The sequence below is a fragment of the Zeus faber genome (assembly GCF_960531495.2).
Source record: "Zeus faber genome assembly, chromosome: 21".
NCBI classification, from domain to species: domain Eukaryota; kingdom Metazoa; phylum Chordata; class Actinopteri; order Zeiformes; family Zeidae; genus Zeus; species Zeus faber.
The window spans coordinates 10,334,234-10,350,351 of record NC_137208.1 but is presented as its reverse complement, the minus strand read 5'-3'; the positions used below and the strand labels follow the sequence as shown (position 1 = coordinate 10,350,351).

General features: G+C 42.6%; 1 protein-coding gene across 1 annotated transcript; it reads left to right on the top strand.

Annotated features, from left to right (window-relative positions):
• Positions 1–480: 480 nt before the first annotated feature.
• Positions 481–15,863, top strand: yaf2 (YY1 associated factor 2). Its single transcript, XM_080022063.1, has 4 exons — positions 481–624; positions 1,018–1,146; positions 10,196–10,351; positions 13,216–15,863. Exons 1-4 carry the CDS (start codon positions 599–601, stop codon positions 13,469–13,471), a joined length of 567 nt encoding a protein of 188 aa, XP_079878189.1. The 5' UTR covers positions 481–598; the 3' UTR covers positions 13,472–15,863.
• Positions 15,864–16,118: the final 255 nt, after the last annotated feature.

The following is a 16,118-nucleotide window of genomic DNA, read 5'->3' as shown; positions in this document are numbered from 1 at the left end:
CGATGTTACAACGGGATCTCGTGGATTTTTTTTTATTTTATTTTATTTTATTTTTACACACGTTAATCAGCGCCGTCGCAATTTGTAGGCAGAATTAAAAAAAAAAAGTCTGTACAACGTATAAGTAATACAGCAATATATATATATTAAAAAAAATATATATATATTTTTTTTACATTTATGTCGAAAATATTTTGCCCATAATTAATCATATGAATGTAGTTCACGTGGCGTACGTTAAAATAATAATAATAATAATAATAATAATAATAATAATAACAATAATAATAATATTAATAACAACCACAACAATAATAATTATAATAATAAGACGTTTAAAAAAGAATAAAAATAAAGGAAAACGATTATGAACGCCACCAGCGCGCATAAAGGGCTTGTGGCGGTCGCGCTCGTCGACAGGAATCCCCGCCTCCGATTGGGCGACGGCGCGCACGTGACCCGTCTTCCCCAAACCGGAGTTTCCACGACAGCTGCTGGAAGCCGAGCGGCGACGGGCGGCGTCGGTTCTTCGCGGAGGAAAAAGCGCACCGGCGGGAGCCTTCGTCGTCTCAACGCCTCTGAATATCCCCCGTCTGGCATGGGAGACAAGAGGAGTCCTACAAGGTGAGGCTATCCGGCGAGAGGGGCGGGCGGGCGGGGGGGGAGAGAGAGAAGGCGACGAAAATGCGGGAATTCTGCCCCCCTTCCCCCCCCCCGTCTCTCTATCTCCCTCTCTCTCTCTATTACAATGTCGGAGCCTAAGAGATCGCGGAAGGTTTTTCTAGTCCCCCCCCCCCCCCCCCCCACGTCCGTAACCTTCCGCTCCGGGTCGTGAGCTGAACTCACTCACCCCCTTCTCTCCTTCACCTTCTCCTCCTTTATCCCCCTTTCTCCTCTCTTTTTTTTTTCGCTCCCTGTTTTGTTGTTTTGTTGTGTGTGTGTGTGTGTGTTTTTTTTTTTTTGTTTTGTTTGTTTTTTTTTGTTGGTTTTTTTTTTTTTGTTTTTTTGTTTTTAAAGGCCGAAGCGTCAACCGAAGCCCTCCTCCTCCGACGAGGGGTGCTGGGACTGCAGCGTGTGCACGTACCAGAACACGGCGGAGGCTTTCAAGTGCATGATGTGCGATGTGAGGAAAGGGACGTCAACAAGGTACGGTCCGGGCTCGCTTGCTTGCTTGCTTGTTTTGTTTGTTTTGTTTGTTTGCTTGTTTGTTTGTTTTAGCTCGTCGTTACATTTCGGGATGTTTTTTTTCATGACTTTGACAATAGCGTTTACTTGTTTTGTGTTTTGGTTTAAACGCGGAAGAGGGTACGCATCCGCGGTTTTCCCACGAGTGTCCTGTGTGTTGTGCACTATTAAGCTGTTCTTATTCTTACTCATTGTTGTGATTATCAGCGTTTTGAGCCCCGGGGATGAAACGTATCTGTCTGTCCATCAGGCTATTTGTTGTGTTTGCCGATGTTTAATGTTCCAGAGTAAGATAAAATGATTGAAAGCTGCATATGGACATCTGTATAATTTTATCTAAAAATCCAATTTTAAAAAAAATATTTAGCTTGTTTTTTTCCCACGTTTATTATAACAGTTAGTCCTGACCCAATCATGCAATACGCTCTTCTGATTAGGATTTATCCAAAGTGTTTCCCTGGAGCAGTCTGCTGCATAGTGCTCATCTCTGTACACATTATAGGGAAGTACTTGAGTTTACAAAATACGAGGCGCACACATGGTCTCCCATTTGAGAATGGCAGATGCACCCAACATATACAGATTATGTGCATGCACACACGGCTCCGGCTAATATTTGTCCTGCTGTTAATGGTTTGATGCGATCCAGCAGCAGGAAGCGGCAGCGTTGCCCCTGAGTGGCACTCGTCCCATGATCATAATGGAATAATGAAAGCACAACAGGGAGCGAGGAAGCGAGGGAGAGCGTTCATGGCTCTGGCAGTGGAAAGCAGTCGGGATTGTTAACAGAGTTTGAACATGACACTCGCCTTTTAATGCACGGGTAATTACCCCTCTCTGCATTATCACGCACTGCAGCCCTTCCAGTTAACAATTAAATTGTTAGAACAACAAAATACAGTACAGGATGTCGATAGCCTCATGGATGGAGCAATCACACAGTCAGCTTCTGTGTTTGTCTTTGAGCCTATTTGTGCATGTTTGACATTGCGTCCATGTGTAGGAGGGCTAGTTGTGAAGAGGTTTCGGTGCAGCTGCCAGACAGACAGCCATGGCTCATTACTATGCAACAGCTTAATCAGCCTGCTGTCGTCTGAAATGCAAAAAACACTCGCACAGATGCATACAAAATGTACATTTTCCACTTGAGTGCTTATTTATTTTCACAAATAAAATCATTCATGCAAATATACAACACTCACTAACACTTTTAACACCCCCCCCCCCCCCCCCCCCAACAAAAACAAATTCGGGTGAGGCAACTCATGTAATCAGTAGCCTCGAAACACGCTTTTTGTTTATTTATTTATTTATTCATTTTTAAACAAAGACAGCTTTGTAGCACTGCCTATATTTCAACAAGCTGTCTGCCCTCGAGCCAAGAACAAGTCCAAATCTCCCCGTCTCGCAAAGTCTCGTCATCCTGCGCCTCTCTCCTCCGGGTGTTTTTTAAAAAGGTGTTTGGGCAATCAACATGGAAACACGTTCACGTGCATTTCAAAACATGTTGAAAAGAACGCTGTGCTTTTCCTGATGACACGTGTCCTCTTTAAATCTGTTTTTAATGTTGTTGTAGTGCAATGGTGGACAGGTATTTTACCGACACACACGCACAGGCTGATACTGCAGCAGAATGGCCACTTGGGCAGTCACTGCAGTTGACCAGACATTGACAGAACCCAAATTGAACCTTTGAGTGAAACAAGAACGGTCTGCCCTGAAGGGCCAGCAGCAAACAGAATATTAATATAGGGTGCATAGTTAATTGACTATGCCTATAAAGTAGATCCATTGCGAGAGATGATCTCCCATTACCTGGTGGTTCACGTGTTCAATTACCTCATCTCTCTGCATGTCCAACTCATTCACCGTAAATCACTCAGACTATTGTGCATATTGAGAAGCCAACCGTGTCTGAGGAAAAAGCTGATAATAAAAGAGGAGACAGTTGTAGAGAGAGGGTTGAAAAGGAGCAATAAATGCTAGAGAAATTGAGCATATTTGACTTTGTCAGTATCACCCAGCCATAGAATCAAGGTTTAGTCCTGCTGAGGTTCTTAGCAGATTATACCGCCATGTTTATTATGATGTAGTGGGGATCTACAGTAAGGGGCCAAATTGGTCATCCTATTAAAAGTATTTTTAATGTTCAGATTTTGCATTTGATTAAGGATAGGGGGGGAAACAAACATTGGGCAAGATTATTAGATGAGGAAAGTCACAAGAGAGATTGACAGATAGCAAACTGTCATTTAAACATTATTTATACTGACCATTCAGGGACGAAAAGATTGGTTACGCCCTAAATCAACGCTCATTAAATGATACACATTCTCTTGATTTGTAGCAACCGAAAAGAAACGGGGCAGGATAAACTCCTGAAGCATTTGGCAGACTAATCCAGCAAGATTACCCTGTCTGAAGATTTTTTTTTTTCTTTTTCTTTCATTCCCGTAGCCTCATTATATAAATACGAAATCCTCAATAAATTGTGAACCCGCTTCAACCTCTGTCATTTATCCTTGGCTTCAGCACTGACCTTTGAGGTGGAAATAAATACTCCACATTGTCATAAATAAAGACCATGCTGTGATCGTGAAAGTGGTTAGATGGCACCCTGTAACCAGAAGGTCACGGCTCTGATCCAAACAGAACCCAACCAGGCCGGGTGTACTGTCCCTCAGCAAGACAGATCAACCCCACCAGCACGTCTCACCCATATGAGTCACTCTGCATAAGTGTCAGCTAAATGGGTCAAAAGTAAAGGGGGTGGGGGCAATCGCCATTATTGCCCTTGCTTTAGAGACGGTCTGACTCCGCGATTTTTAAAGAGCTCATAAGTGGTGCTGACAGAGAGTTGTTAAAGTGTGTTTGCTAACTGAACGTTCTCGGCAGCCAAACACTAATGGGGTGTGAGGGAACAGTTTGTATTTGACCTTCTCTAGTGTCAAGTCCTCACCACCCGCATGCGCTCGCCGAGCCCTCTCGACACTCCCAGCTCGCAAAGGAAACAGTCTTTCTGCATACTTTTCAAAGTGTGTCGGGGGTTGTTTTTCCAAGTTACGTTTCCACAAGTCACGACAGAGAGCGTGAGTGCGTTCTTATCGCTGTCTGTCTCTCCCTCACGCTCCCATTTTTGTTCTCTTTGAGTCTCTCTCTCTCTCTCTTACTTTATCTTTCCCTTTAAGCTCTATCTTGCGCACTCTTTGACTCCTTCTCACCGGGGGTTGAACTTATCCTCGGGCGTATCCTGATGACAGATTGACTCACGCGCACACCTCGCACCAGCTCACCCTCAACAGGCGTGTGTGCGTGCGTGTGTGTGTCCCATGCGAAAATTCCCCTCTCTGGCATATCGTCATTGTGTGTATTGCACGGCCGCGAGGTTGTTTTACCGCTCATAAAATGTTATTCCGCTTTCACCTGACCCAACGTCTGAAAACGGACAAGGTGGTACATACTAATATGTGAATGAGACAAAGAAGCTCCAGGCAGTGTATTAAAACAATCCAATTGTATTGAAAAGTAAATGGTAAAATGGGAAACAGACTTCAAACCATGACAAATCTCTCTTCTCTGCAACAAGATGGAAAAACACAGGAAGACAACGCCCTCATCTATCTGTCTATCTGTCTATCTATCTGAGATAGAAATAATCAAAGTAGCATAAAATGGGTACAAACACTCAAAATAAATTGTGGTCTAGAAAATGGACATTCTCATCCAACAGACAAAGCCAGGTTTGTAATAACCTCAAAGTGCTTATAATATGTTGGATAGCACTTAAATAATACCAGCTTTCACTCCACCCTTATTTCCTGCATTTCCATCCCCATCACAGTCGCGTAGAATATCCTATTACAGCTAACATTCCTCTCTTATTTGTCTGTCTGTCTTCTTAAAAATTCCCTCTCCTTGTGAACACACCCATCACAGATTGCAAAATTCAGCTGCTATTGTAATTTATAGTAAATCACTGGTGGCAGATCTTAATTCACTACTAGAATTGGCCAATTAGCTGACGTTATCATCAGTGTAGTCGCCAATAGCAGAGTCCAAAATTGTTTATAAATGTGTTTTCTGCCAAATAACGTCTTTCCCTTGTAACAAAATCTATACCAGTGATCGGATAGTTTTGGAAAGTCTTTGTGCAGGCAATTGCTTTTGCTACTCACCCAGCATGCAAACACCGGTAAGTGTACACTAGGGACAATGAGGCTCGCTGTTATCATGTCACTACTGCTCAAGATTACGGCCGTGTGATAAGCCCGTAATTACTATGGTGACACTGATGCATGACATACTCATTTGTGTGTGCGGTTGTGCTACTGTGTGGTGAGGGGGCTGTGGAGGGTGTCATAAACCACAGGACATAGAGAGCCATCTGTCATATCACCACACACACACGCACGCACACGCACAGTGCAGTAGCATGTTAAGGCAGGAAGACACATTAATCATTGAGCTGAATGAGCTCTCGAGAGCAACTCACAACCTTCGACCTACCGATCTAAAAAAACGGACTCATTTGCATACTTTCTCATCCCCACACATATACAGAAGGTGAGGTTTTCTGTTAGAAATAAAATGAAAACATACTTGCAGCTGTGCACATAATGCTTTCGGCATTCAGTCCACATAAACCGCTGTTGATCGCTGAGTCACACGGAGCTGTGGCATTGGTGACCCACTTATCAACTGGAGCAGAAAGGTGACAGTCAAGCCAAGCCATCCAAACCCTCAGCGTCCAGTGGATCCATTACTGACCAGCATTCACCATCGGACCATTTCTTCAGGATCGGCACACACACACACAGCAGTTCTTTGCCGTTTGGATGGTTTTCTGAGAAGGGAGCTGTAGGTGGAGCTGGTACAAGGTCAGTAAGTTTATCAAAATGCACAGGGAAGATGGAGCTGAGACGTGGAAAGATTGGAGTAGAGAGGGATAGATGGAGTATGGGGGAGAAAGCGAGAGAACATATTTGTGTTTGAGTCTTATGGGAAGACCTCACCTGGAGCCCTCAGCCCTTGTGGAGTGTGTATTAAGAGGGATCAGCACCAGCGATTGTCCATCTAATCACCCCCAGACCGCAGGGTAGGAGTGTGTGCAGGAAAGGTAATGATTGCAAATCAAAGGGCTGAAGGAAGTGGGCTAACTGGAGAGGATTGCTTCTATGCACTACAGCAATTCCAAACAACTATAATGGTCGATTTGTTTGTTTCCACAAATTTTTCAGTCTCAATCATGAGTCAATTCGAAGAGGAAAGAAAACATACCTGTAATATAGTGTGTTGAGTCCTTTTTAACTGTTATATTGGGGTTTTAGATCACGCCCTTGGATGGATTGTCGGGAATAGAGCAAATGTTATTCAAGATTGTTCTGTTCTGTATTCAGTAGTCCCTTGGAGAGACAATTTACAGCATATATGCCCACCTTGTAAGATCTGAATTTCCCACTGTGGGACTCCATTAGCTGTTGTAGAATGGACAACATGAGTGGGGCTAATATCGATTGGAAAGCGGTTCCAACACTCGGTATTAATGTCAGAAAGAATAAGCCGTAACATTAAACCCAGAGAAATTCCTGCTTGAATCGATGCAGACAAGTGCACGCATGTACACACACACACACACACACACACACACAGCAACCACAGACAGGCGGAGGCCATTGCTGAAGGCATACGTGCTTAGATAATAAGCACTTGATTGGGTTAACAGAGCCAGCTCTGTTTAATCGCATCGCTATATTTCTCTCCAATATTAGGTTGTCTCCCTTTTCACCTCCAAGCTATCGGGTTTGCCCGGTTAGTGAATATCTACTTCATTGTAATACTCAACGAAGACAGAATGTACAAAATATGTTTATAGCTTCCCCGCTGTACCCTCTAGCAAAGCCAGTCCTCCGGTTTTTAACAAAATAATAGTAGATCACAATTAGCCCTGGGCAAGATTTCCTCACACATCAAGGGACCCAACAGTGCACTAACAAAAGCAGACTGTACATAGAACACTCATCCACTGCATAAATTAGTCAACAGGCCTCACATTAATTATATCCGGTGAATTATACAGACCAAAAGTCCTTTGAAGGCATCATGACCTCCTTAAGAAAATCCAGCACTTAGAAGGAAAAGCGATGTGGATGAGGTAGCAATTCCTTTTGCTCCGCTTTCATGAAAGTTGTGTGTGTCAGCCTGAGCGCTGGCAAGTAGATTGTGTCTGACTGCCTGCGTTACTGCGTAAAAAGGTTTCAGTAAAATAAATGAATGTAACGAGACACCACTTTGTTACCGTGGGTTAAAAAAAAAAAAGGGTGTTGGAGTAAGAATGTCAAGACAAGCAGCCAATTGCTATAGTGTGGAACAGGGGACTTAAAGAGGCCTCAGTTTATTTAAAAATTAAAAATAAAAAGGTGTCAGCATTTTAGCAAGTGCAGTGCTGACAAGACGGACATATTAGAGGATCTCCTTGTGTCTGTGTCAGACAATTATGTAGGCCGAGAGACCGGGGTTTGCTTTTCAGCCTGGTCTCGCTCACAGTTTTTAGTGTTCTATCAAAGGAATGACAATTCCAACTTCAAAAACGGAGAAAAGAAAGAAAGAATGGTGCAAAAGACACTTTGAAGCAGAGCTCCAATTTAGTTTATTTTTTTCCTTGGAACAGACAGCAGACTAGTTGTCCCAGGTGTAGTGTTTTCTCTTGGAAAGTGTGGTGGAATCTCCCGACAGCAAACTAAATAGGCCTGGAACACTGGAAATGGTTGCACAACACTTGGTATCAGGTTCTTTTGTAAAGATGGCGTTTGGCATTTCACATTTGCATGTATTTTTTTGTATTTATATTTGAGAAACGGTTAGTAGTAGTAGCAGTATTGGTAATGTGACTATTATGACCTAGTAGGTAGAGGCATTGATTAGGACAGAAAATGGTATTCCTGTAATGCAGCCTTATAAGCTTAGGCTGTAACTGCACCACGGTATTATGATAACCAAAATCTTATCATCTGCTTGTTATTATTTTGAACGTACACTTTTCTCATAATAAACTAACCAGCGGTACAACTACATTTGCTCTCACAGTGTTGAAGAGAAAGCCTATTCAAAATACAAGAGAAGCGTTTCTAATTCGTCACAGCTTTAAATAACAGCTTAAATCCATCATTTTATTGAAATGTTTTATTTCAGAGTTTGACAAGCTGCCAAGAAGTAATATTCACCTGCTAATATCTTTTGACCCCAGGAGGTGAATTTAACTATAGCTCCCTACTATACTATAGCGGCCGCTAAGACTGGAAAATAAATGGATTGTGAAATTTGAAATCTAGCTCCACACCGCAATGTCCCGCAGATGGAAAAACCAATTTCCAGCTATGCCGAGGAATAAATTCCAGGGAAAAAAAGGATGATGATAGATCTGGGGAATAACTAAAAAACATATCTTTGTTCCTCACGCCATGGGCACACGACGCTACTTTCAAAGTTGTCAGATGGCTGTACTGTTCACACTACACGACTTTTCGTCTTGTGGTCAGGAATCTTAAAGTCGTTGTGGTTTGCACACTACATGACTGATCGGCGACAAGGGGTCACATGTTAATCTTTCACCAGGAGGAATCCCTGACGAGTCTCTCGGGTCTCCAAACCACGTTTTGTCACGGTGTGTGTGTGTGTGTGTGTGTGTGTGTGTGTGTGTGTGTGTGTGTGTGTGTGTGTGTGTGTGTGTGTGTGTGTGTGTGTGTGTGTGTGTGTGTGTGTGTGTGTGTGTGTGTGTGTGTGTGTGTGTGTGTGTGTGTGTTGGTACCTATAAGATGCGTGCGTGCATGTGGAAATGAGAGATAAGTAAACAGTCAGCCAGTAGATGTGCACATTCCCTCAGCAGATGGCTCGTTCAACACACTGGCATCTTGGCTGCGGCTCTGCCAACCCCCAGATCGCAGGCGAGCGCGCGCACACACACACACACAACTAGGTGCTTACAATATTGCCAGAACAATTACATAATCAGTTTTAAGAGAACAGGCGTTTATGTTGGGACTAACACAGCGAACGCAGGGAACATTCAGTTTAATCATATCTGACTGTGATCTAACACGGCCAGCTTGGTGCAGACATTAAGAAGTCCTGAGATGGCCCATGCGACAGTGTAGCACATTTACTATTCGGCAACATGGGTTATTTTATGTCGTTTATTCAGTGCATTGCATTGCCATGCCTTTACATTCTCGTAAAACAGACTGTCCTTAAATTCATACTTTAATACAAACAACTTTGTCTCATTCTGTATTCCTGAACACCCCTCTTATAGAGAACATTTGTAGTGTATATGCAGTGTATATACCCCATTCGCTGTCCGAATTAACACTTTTTTGTGAGATGTAGACCGACAGATAGTATTGCGTTATAAAAAAGAGCTAAAAATGTGCTCCCACCCTGGCTGTACAAAAGCAGAGAGAATCAGTCGCTCAACCGAGGGACTGCAACCCCCAAAAAAAAAAAAAAATGTTTTCTCACCCCAGGACACTGCAGTGAATGATAAGGGAGCTAAAGAATAACAGGAACACGCCGTGCTGCAAAGATGAGATTTAATTAGGACGGTGACAGGTCTACATTTACGCATAGTGAGCCTTCATTAGAGCCGTCCTTGGCTCTGGGGTGAACGCCGTGCCTTCCAGGATTACTCTTGTATCTCCGTCTCCAACAAACATTAATATGAAACAAGCTCGAGCAGGTTCGGCACATAATGGAGCGTTGGCTAAGAGCTCTGTCTGCAATGCAAGTCAATCAGTGCATGTTGTTTCTGGCGACCATGTTCAGACATCCATCCATCCCTTCCTTTTTTTTTTTTTAACTTTCTATCCATCCCCGCCTCTTTTTTCTTGCTCTCCATCTATTCCTTCCCCTATTCCTTATCTTTCATCTTCTACCACCCAACACTCCCACCCTTTTCGTCTTCTCCTCATACCTTTCTCTCATCTCGCTATTTCTTTTTTTTTTCCCCTGCCATCAGGAAGCCCCGTCCCGTCTCCCAGCTGGTCTCCCAGCAGCAGGTAACGCAGCAGTTTGCCTCCCCCACGCAACCCAAGAAGGAGAAGAAGGAGCGGGTGGAGCGGGAGAAGAGCGACAGAGAGCCGGCGCTAAAAAAGAACAGTAACAAGAAAATGAGGTAAACAAGCCGACGCCACCCGGGATGAATGGGAATCTGATATTACAGGGGCTGCACGGATACATCTTGGCTTGTTTTGCTGAACCTTGTGTTGATGTTGCGTCGGCACATATCATAAACTACTCGGGTGGGGTTGAGAGGAAAGCCCGTGGGAGATAAACATAAAATACTTGGAACCGCACAGAGGAATTTAACCATAGCAAGAGGGCAAAGCGTGCACTTAATTTGAGAACACGCAGCTTCCTCGGTGTCCGACTTGATGGCAGTACTGTATAATGAGATGGCTGTTTTGCTCATGGCGGTGCTGGGACTCCATTTGTTGAGCCTGGAATTGTGATGAGTGGGCCGACTTCATTATTTTTTATCCCGCAGTTATACATTCATCTAGGGCTGAACAACTTTGGAAAGTTGCGATTTGAATATTTATTTATTTATTTTGAGACCAATAGTGTGATTGCAACTTAGTGAAAGTGATTAGTATTTTTTTTTATGCTTTTGTTCTATATTATTCACTAAACACAAGCAATAAATCATTCTATAGCAGTGGTACTCCACCTTACCCAGCCTAGGAGCCAAACTAACAAAAAAAGATTTCGCAAGAGGGCAATTTTTGAAACGTCCCTTTCCTCCATCAAACCATCATGCATTTTAAAATAAGGCTCCTCGTAATATGTTATTAAGCAATGAAAAGCATGATGTATGCAATAATTTCAATTTATTGGTCTGACAATTACCATATTATCATTACCATTGCAGCCACAAATGTGTTATTATACACAAATTATGTACAAATGTAAACAGGTAGACGGCGACACAGAAGCTACGTAGAGAAAGCGACGAGCCGACTCTACTGTGCATTTCTGCTGTGGCTGTTGGGTTTTTTGCGCTGCAGCGATAGATGCCATGTTCTCTGGAATACCGCACTTAAATAAAGTTATATGGTGCAAATCATAACTGTGGATTGATATAAAAATATTGTTTTCCTATTTATTAAATTGCATAGAGGCTGTTTGTGGTGCTTGTAGCGTGGAAGTCGATGGTGGCTTTGGACTCGTTCTTGTGTGGCACGGTTGGTCCGGTGTTAAGTTGTGGCTCCAGGTTATTACTTATATATGTTAATAATATAATTAAATACCAATAATTAAGAATAAAATCGCCAGTGGAAACCAGGTAATCAACCATTTATCATTCAGTTAACAGATCATTGATCACTACAAGGAAACAGATCTGCACTCTCTCAACGTCGTCAGAGGTTGCATACTGCAGGCAATGTCTGAGACAAAATAGAATTAGATTTTTTTTTATTTAATTTTAAATAACACTTAAAGAGCCCCCCCCTTGTTTTTGTTGCTATTTCTAAATTGCATTCTATTACATTGCGATGTTTGTTTAAATGTAATTAATCGTACCGCCCTACTTTAATTAACATTAATGGAATACTGATATGTGGGATTTGTCTATTGCCGTTGTAAATAAAACTTAAACGTTAGTGAGGTTTTGTTTTGTAGTTTCTGTTGAACACGTTATCGTTCGCAGGTAAATACAATGTAAATTCATTCCACTCATTAATTTCCCAGATACGGTGTAGTTGGCCCATTGAGTGCAGTTCTTTAATCATCCCCTAATAGTTTCTTTTAGATAACTTTTAGTTTTTGACCAGCATTTCTCAATGCTAGAATTTGGTGACAATGACTACAACAGTAATATCTGATTTGTACAGTTGTAATGTCTTGCAACTCTGGTTATCAATAAATACATAGTGCATGGAATAATGTGTTTTATTCACACTCCAGATATCACAGCCGTAAATAATACAAATAAGCTGCCTGTCTGCGGGGCTACTGTTTGGTTCCGTGTTTTTGTAATGAGAGAATGATTAAACAATTACTCCTACTTGCTGTCTCCCTGTCGCCTGGGCCCAAAACCAGGCTTTCAACTGTGCAGGGTATTGAGGTCAGCAAAATTTAAACCAAGCAGTGTAAGCAGTGTCAGAAAATTTCTCTTGAGGGTTATATCGCCTTCTCTTTTTTCCTTCAGCTTTAAAGTTTGGAAAACACACTGACAACTCTGCTTCTTTGTAGTTGAGGCCAAAAAAGATTATACACCGAAAATATAAAAGGGTTTGCTAACTCTGCCAGGACATTTAAACGGCAATGCAATAACACAGTAGAACAGCAACATCTCAAATTAATGGCATCAAAATATTTCAAATTTTTCAGTTATTATCCTGTAACTGAGAGAACAGCTCCAGCCGACTGCCATGCCTGCCCCGTTGTACTACACTAAAGCACGCCCGGTCAAAATGTACGACTTTCTTGGACATTTGAAAGGCACAGGTTAACAAAATGTCAATTATTCAGTCCTTAGCATGCCCGTTCACGACGATGGAAGATGAAACTGCCGGTCAAAGTCGTGCACCAGGGGAAAGACTGTCTTTGTGACTCAGCGGCAGAGCCCTGAAGCCCCACCTCCTGCTGGCTGGCTGTCCGCTGTTTATTAATATCACATGTCGCATGTCTAAATTGCACCAAATTCGACACTGCACGTCCTTGGGTCCCCGGTAACACACCCGCCGAGTGTGTAGTAGATCAGATGAACGGTTGTCGAGATAATCAAGAGGACAGATAGAGAGACAGACAGATTCCTCCCTTTTATAGTTAGATATTGCAACTCAGTGAGTGGCATTTGGCTCAAGCTATTCTCACAATGCTGGATCCATTAAAAGATTCTGCCAGTCACTCAGGTTGACTCGCAATGTTCGCAACATACGGTGTAAGGTGTAAAATAGTGGAGTAACGTTCGGCACCTTAACCTGCCCCACTAAACAGAATTTATTTTTATTTTTTTTTGCATACACCCATCAGGCCGAGGCTAAAAAACATCGACCGGAGCAGCGCGCAGCACCTGGAGGTGACGGTCGGGGATCTGACGGTCATCATAACGGACTTTAAGGAGAAGACCCGGCCCTCGTCCACCACCTCAGCCACGTCCTCCAGCGCCGCCTCAGGGGCCGACCACCACAGCCACAACGGCTCCGGATCGGAAAACACGGACAGGGGGCTCTCGCGCTCTTCCTCCCCCCGAGGGGAGGGAACCTCTGTCAATGGAGATTCCCACTGAACAGCCCCTCACCCATCACTTCCCTCCCCTAACCCCATTCACCGCTCTACTAAAAACTACCGCAACCCCCCCCCCCGCCCCATGTCAGTTGCAGTTTATAACTTCTGGACTACAAGAGGAGTTTCACACCCCTACATTTCAGCTGCACCACGATAAATATTTATTTTCCCATGGAGTAAATGCAATAGGAACATGGATAAAGGGACAGATTTTTTTTTTTTTTTTTCAACTATAATTTATTTCGCAGCGCTTAAAAAATGTTGTCTGAGATAATTTCACGAGAGCGAGAAAACAAGTTGCCAACGCATAGAATTTGTTTGAAATGAAGTCTTAAGACTTGAGCAGTAGTTCAGTTCTATCGAAGAACAACCAGATTACTAGACCTCACGGTCTGCTACCGGAAATGTATATTCTATCTATATATATATTTCCCCAATTAAGATTTTTTTAGTAGTAGTTCTCTCCTCCTTTCACCATCATCGCCACCTCTCTTGGATTCAGCGTGGTAATTCTCCCCTCACATCGAATCGTCAACCCTGCGAAACGAAGCTGCACTACAAATCTTCTCTCTTCTAAGCGCGAACCTGGAACCCTGACCTCCTCCTCAAACACCTCTCGCCGCGGTCCCAGTGCTATTGCCTAGAACGTTTGTTCTCCCAAACAACTCCAGCCTTACTGCACACCTTTTATCCCCACGTCGCCTCAAACTCCGAGGCTCTGGGTTGTAGACTGGTTCCGCCTCAGAACTCGGAGCGAAATCCTGTTTTCTTCGGGGCGTCGTTGCCGTGGCGATGCAGGCGCCTATCATTAGGTTTCCACGCGTGCTGAGTTTGATTGCGTGCTCTTAAGATACCTGAATACATTTGGCGCTAGCCCACTTCTAAAGGACGCTTTCAGCAATGTGGAAACGGTTTTTCCTCTGGCATAAAATGGAGCCACCACTGTTCAGCATTCCAGTGGGAATTCAATTGGTGCTGATTCAGTGCTTGGGGAACTGGTGTGAGCACTGTTTTGTGCTTATACAATGGAAGAGAACAAAGTACTTGTTCCGAAGCAAAGCTCTGGCTTTTGGACATGCACATTACGTAGCTGTATAGGAAGGGGGGGGGAAGAAAAGCTTGCAATACGACGGACTTTAGAAACTGTTCGACCACCTCAATAACACACTACACTCTTATCTCCTGTTTTAATGGCTGTAAAAATAAATTCTATCTCACACTTTAAGTCACCTCATCTTAAAGATAACTTTTAAAAACCTGTAGAATAATTTGTTCCACAAAGACAGCATATTTCTATTGTATTACAACGTTTTAATGTGGTTGTATTATACATTAAGCCAGTGTTCTTGTCAAAATTTCCACTCAGGACAGTTCTGATAAAACTGTCATGGCATGATGACATATAGTCCTGGTATATACATAATTGTGAGACAAGCTCTGTCTCTTTAAGTTTTAAGTATATTAATGTGTTAGATGAGCAGAAAAACATGTCTCCTGTGTCCACTACACTAGCTGGGACTAGAATCGTGGGCTCATGACAAATGTTTGGAATATTGTTTGTGTAAAAAAAGAAAGGAGGGGAAAAAAAACAAAACATGAAGACACATATTGTTTGGAAATGCATTATCATTAATTGTTGATAAAGTTGCGCCCTCCGTTTTGCTTTGCCATGCTCTCCTGTTTCAGATGTGTGGATTGATATTACATGTCAGAATAAGAACATTACTGTTTGTCTTTTGTTAATACTCCAATGTTGTCCAACGCGAGTGTTCGCTCTCTTTCCGTCTCTCTCTCCCTCCCCGTCTCTCTCCTTCTCTCTCCCCGTCTCTCCCTCCCTCCCCGATTGTTTATGTTGTAATGCAGGGTGTCTGCAGGTCTTTTTTTTTTTTTTTTTTTTTTTTTTTTTTTTAAATGTCTAAAATTCATTTTTACAAATATTAGGCCTTTTAAAAGTCATTTCATTCAAGTTCCTAACCACTTCCTGAGCTGAGGGAAATGGTCCAGTTTTCAATTTTGGTAAAAATCTTGTCTTAAAATTGCAGACACCCTGTAATGGCTGCTATGTTCTTCCTCAGCAACCGATAGAGAGGTCTTCATCATTTATTGTCTTGTACTGTAGCTCCATCTGGAGTACAAGCAGCAGTTCAGATGTGATGACAGTATAAACCGGGGGCTCCCAAACCGCGGTCTGTGGCCCCTGCCGAGGGGCATCTCCCAGGAACTGTAGGGGGCAGCAATTAGTTTTTATTTTGTTTTGCATGTTTTAAGTAGGGTGTTTGCAGGCCCATAAAAGTCTCGCTATGTCTAATAATAACGTCTGCAAATATTAGGCTGCAAAAGTCATTTAATAGTCTTAAATATGAATCTATCAGGTCTTCATTAATAAACATATAACGTTATTTATCCATGTACTTCTTTTTTGGCAGTCGGCCCTGGGTTAATATGAAATACTTAGCAATGTACTTAATTGAACGAGTGAGGGGTGATGTGGTGATCATATCTTCCTAAATGAACCATAATTTAAAAAAAAAACTGCACTCGTTAGAACGAAATATTATTAATTTATTATTATTATTATTATTATTAATATTAAATATTGATTACGCCCCCCCCCCCCATTTACTTACATTGGGTCAGTTCTGCACTTA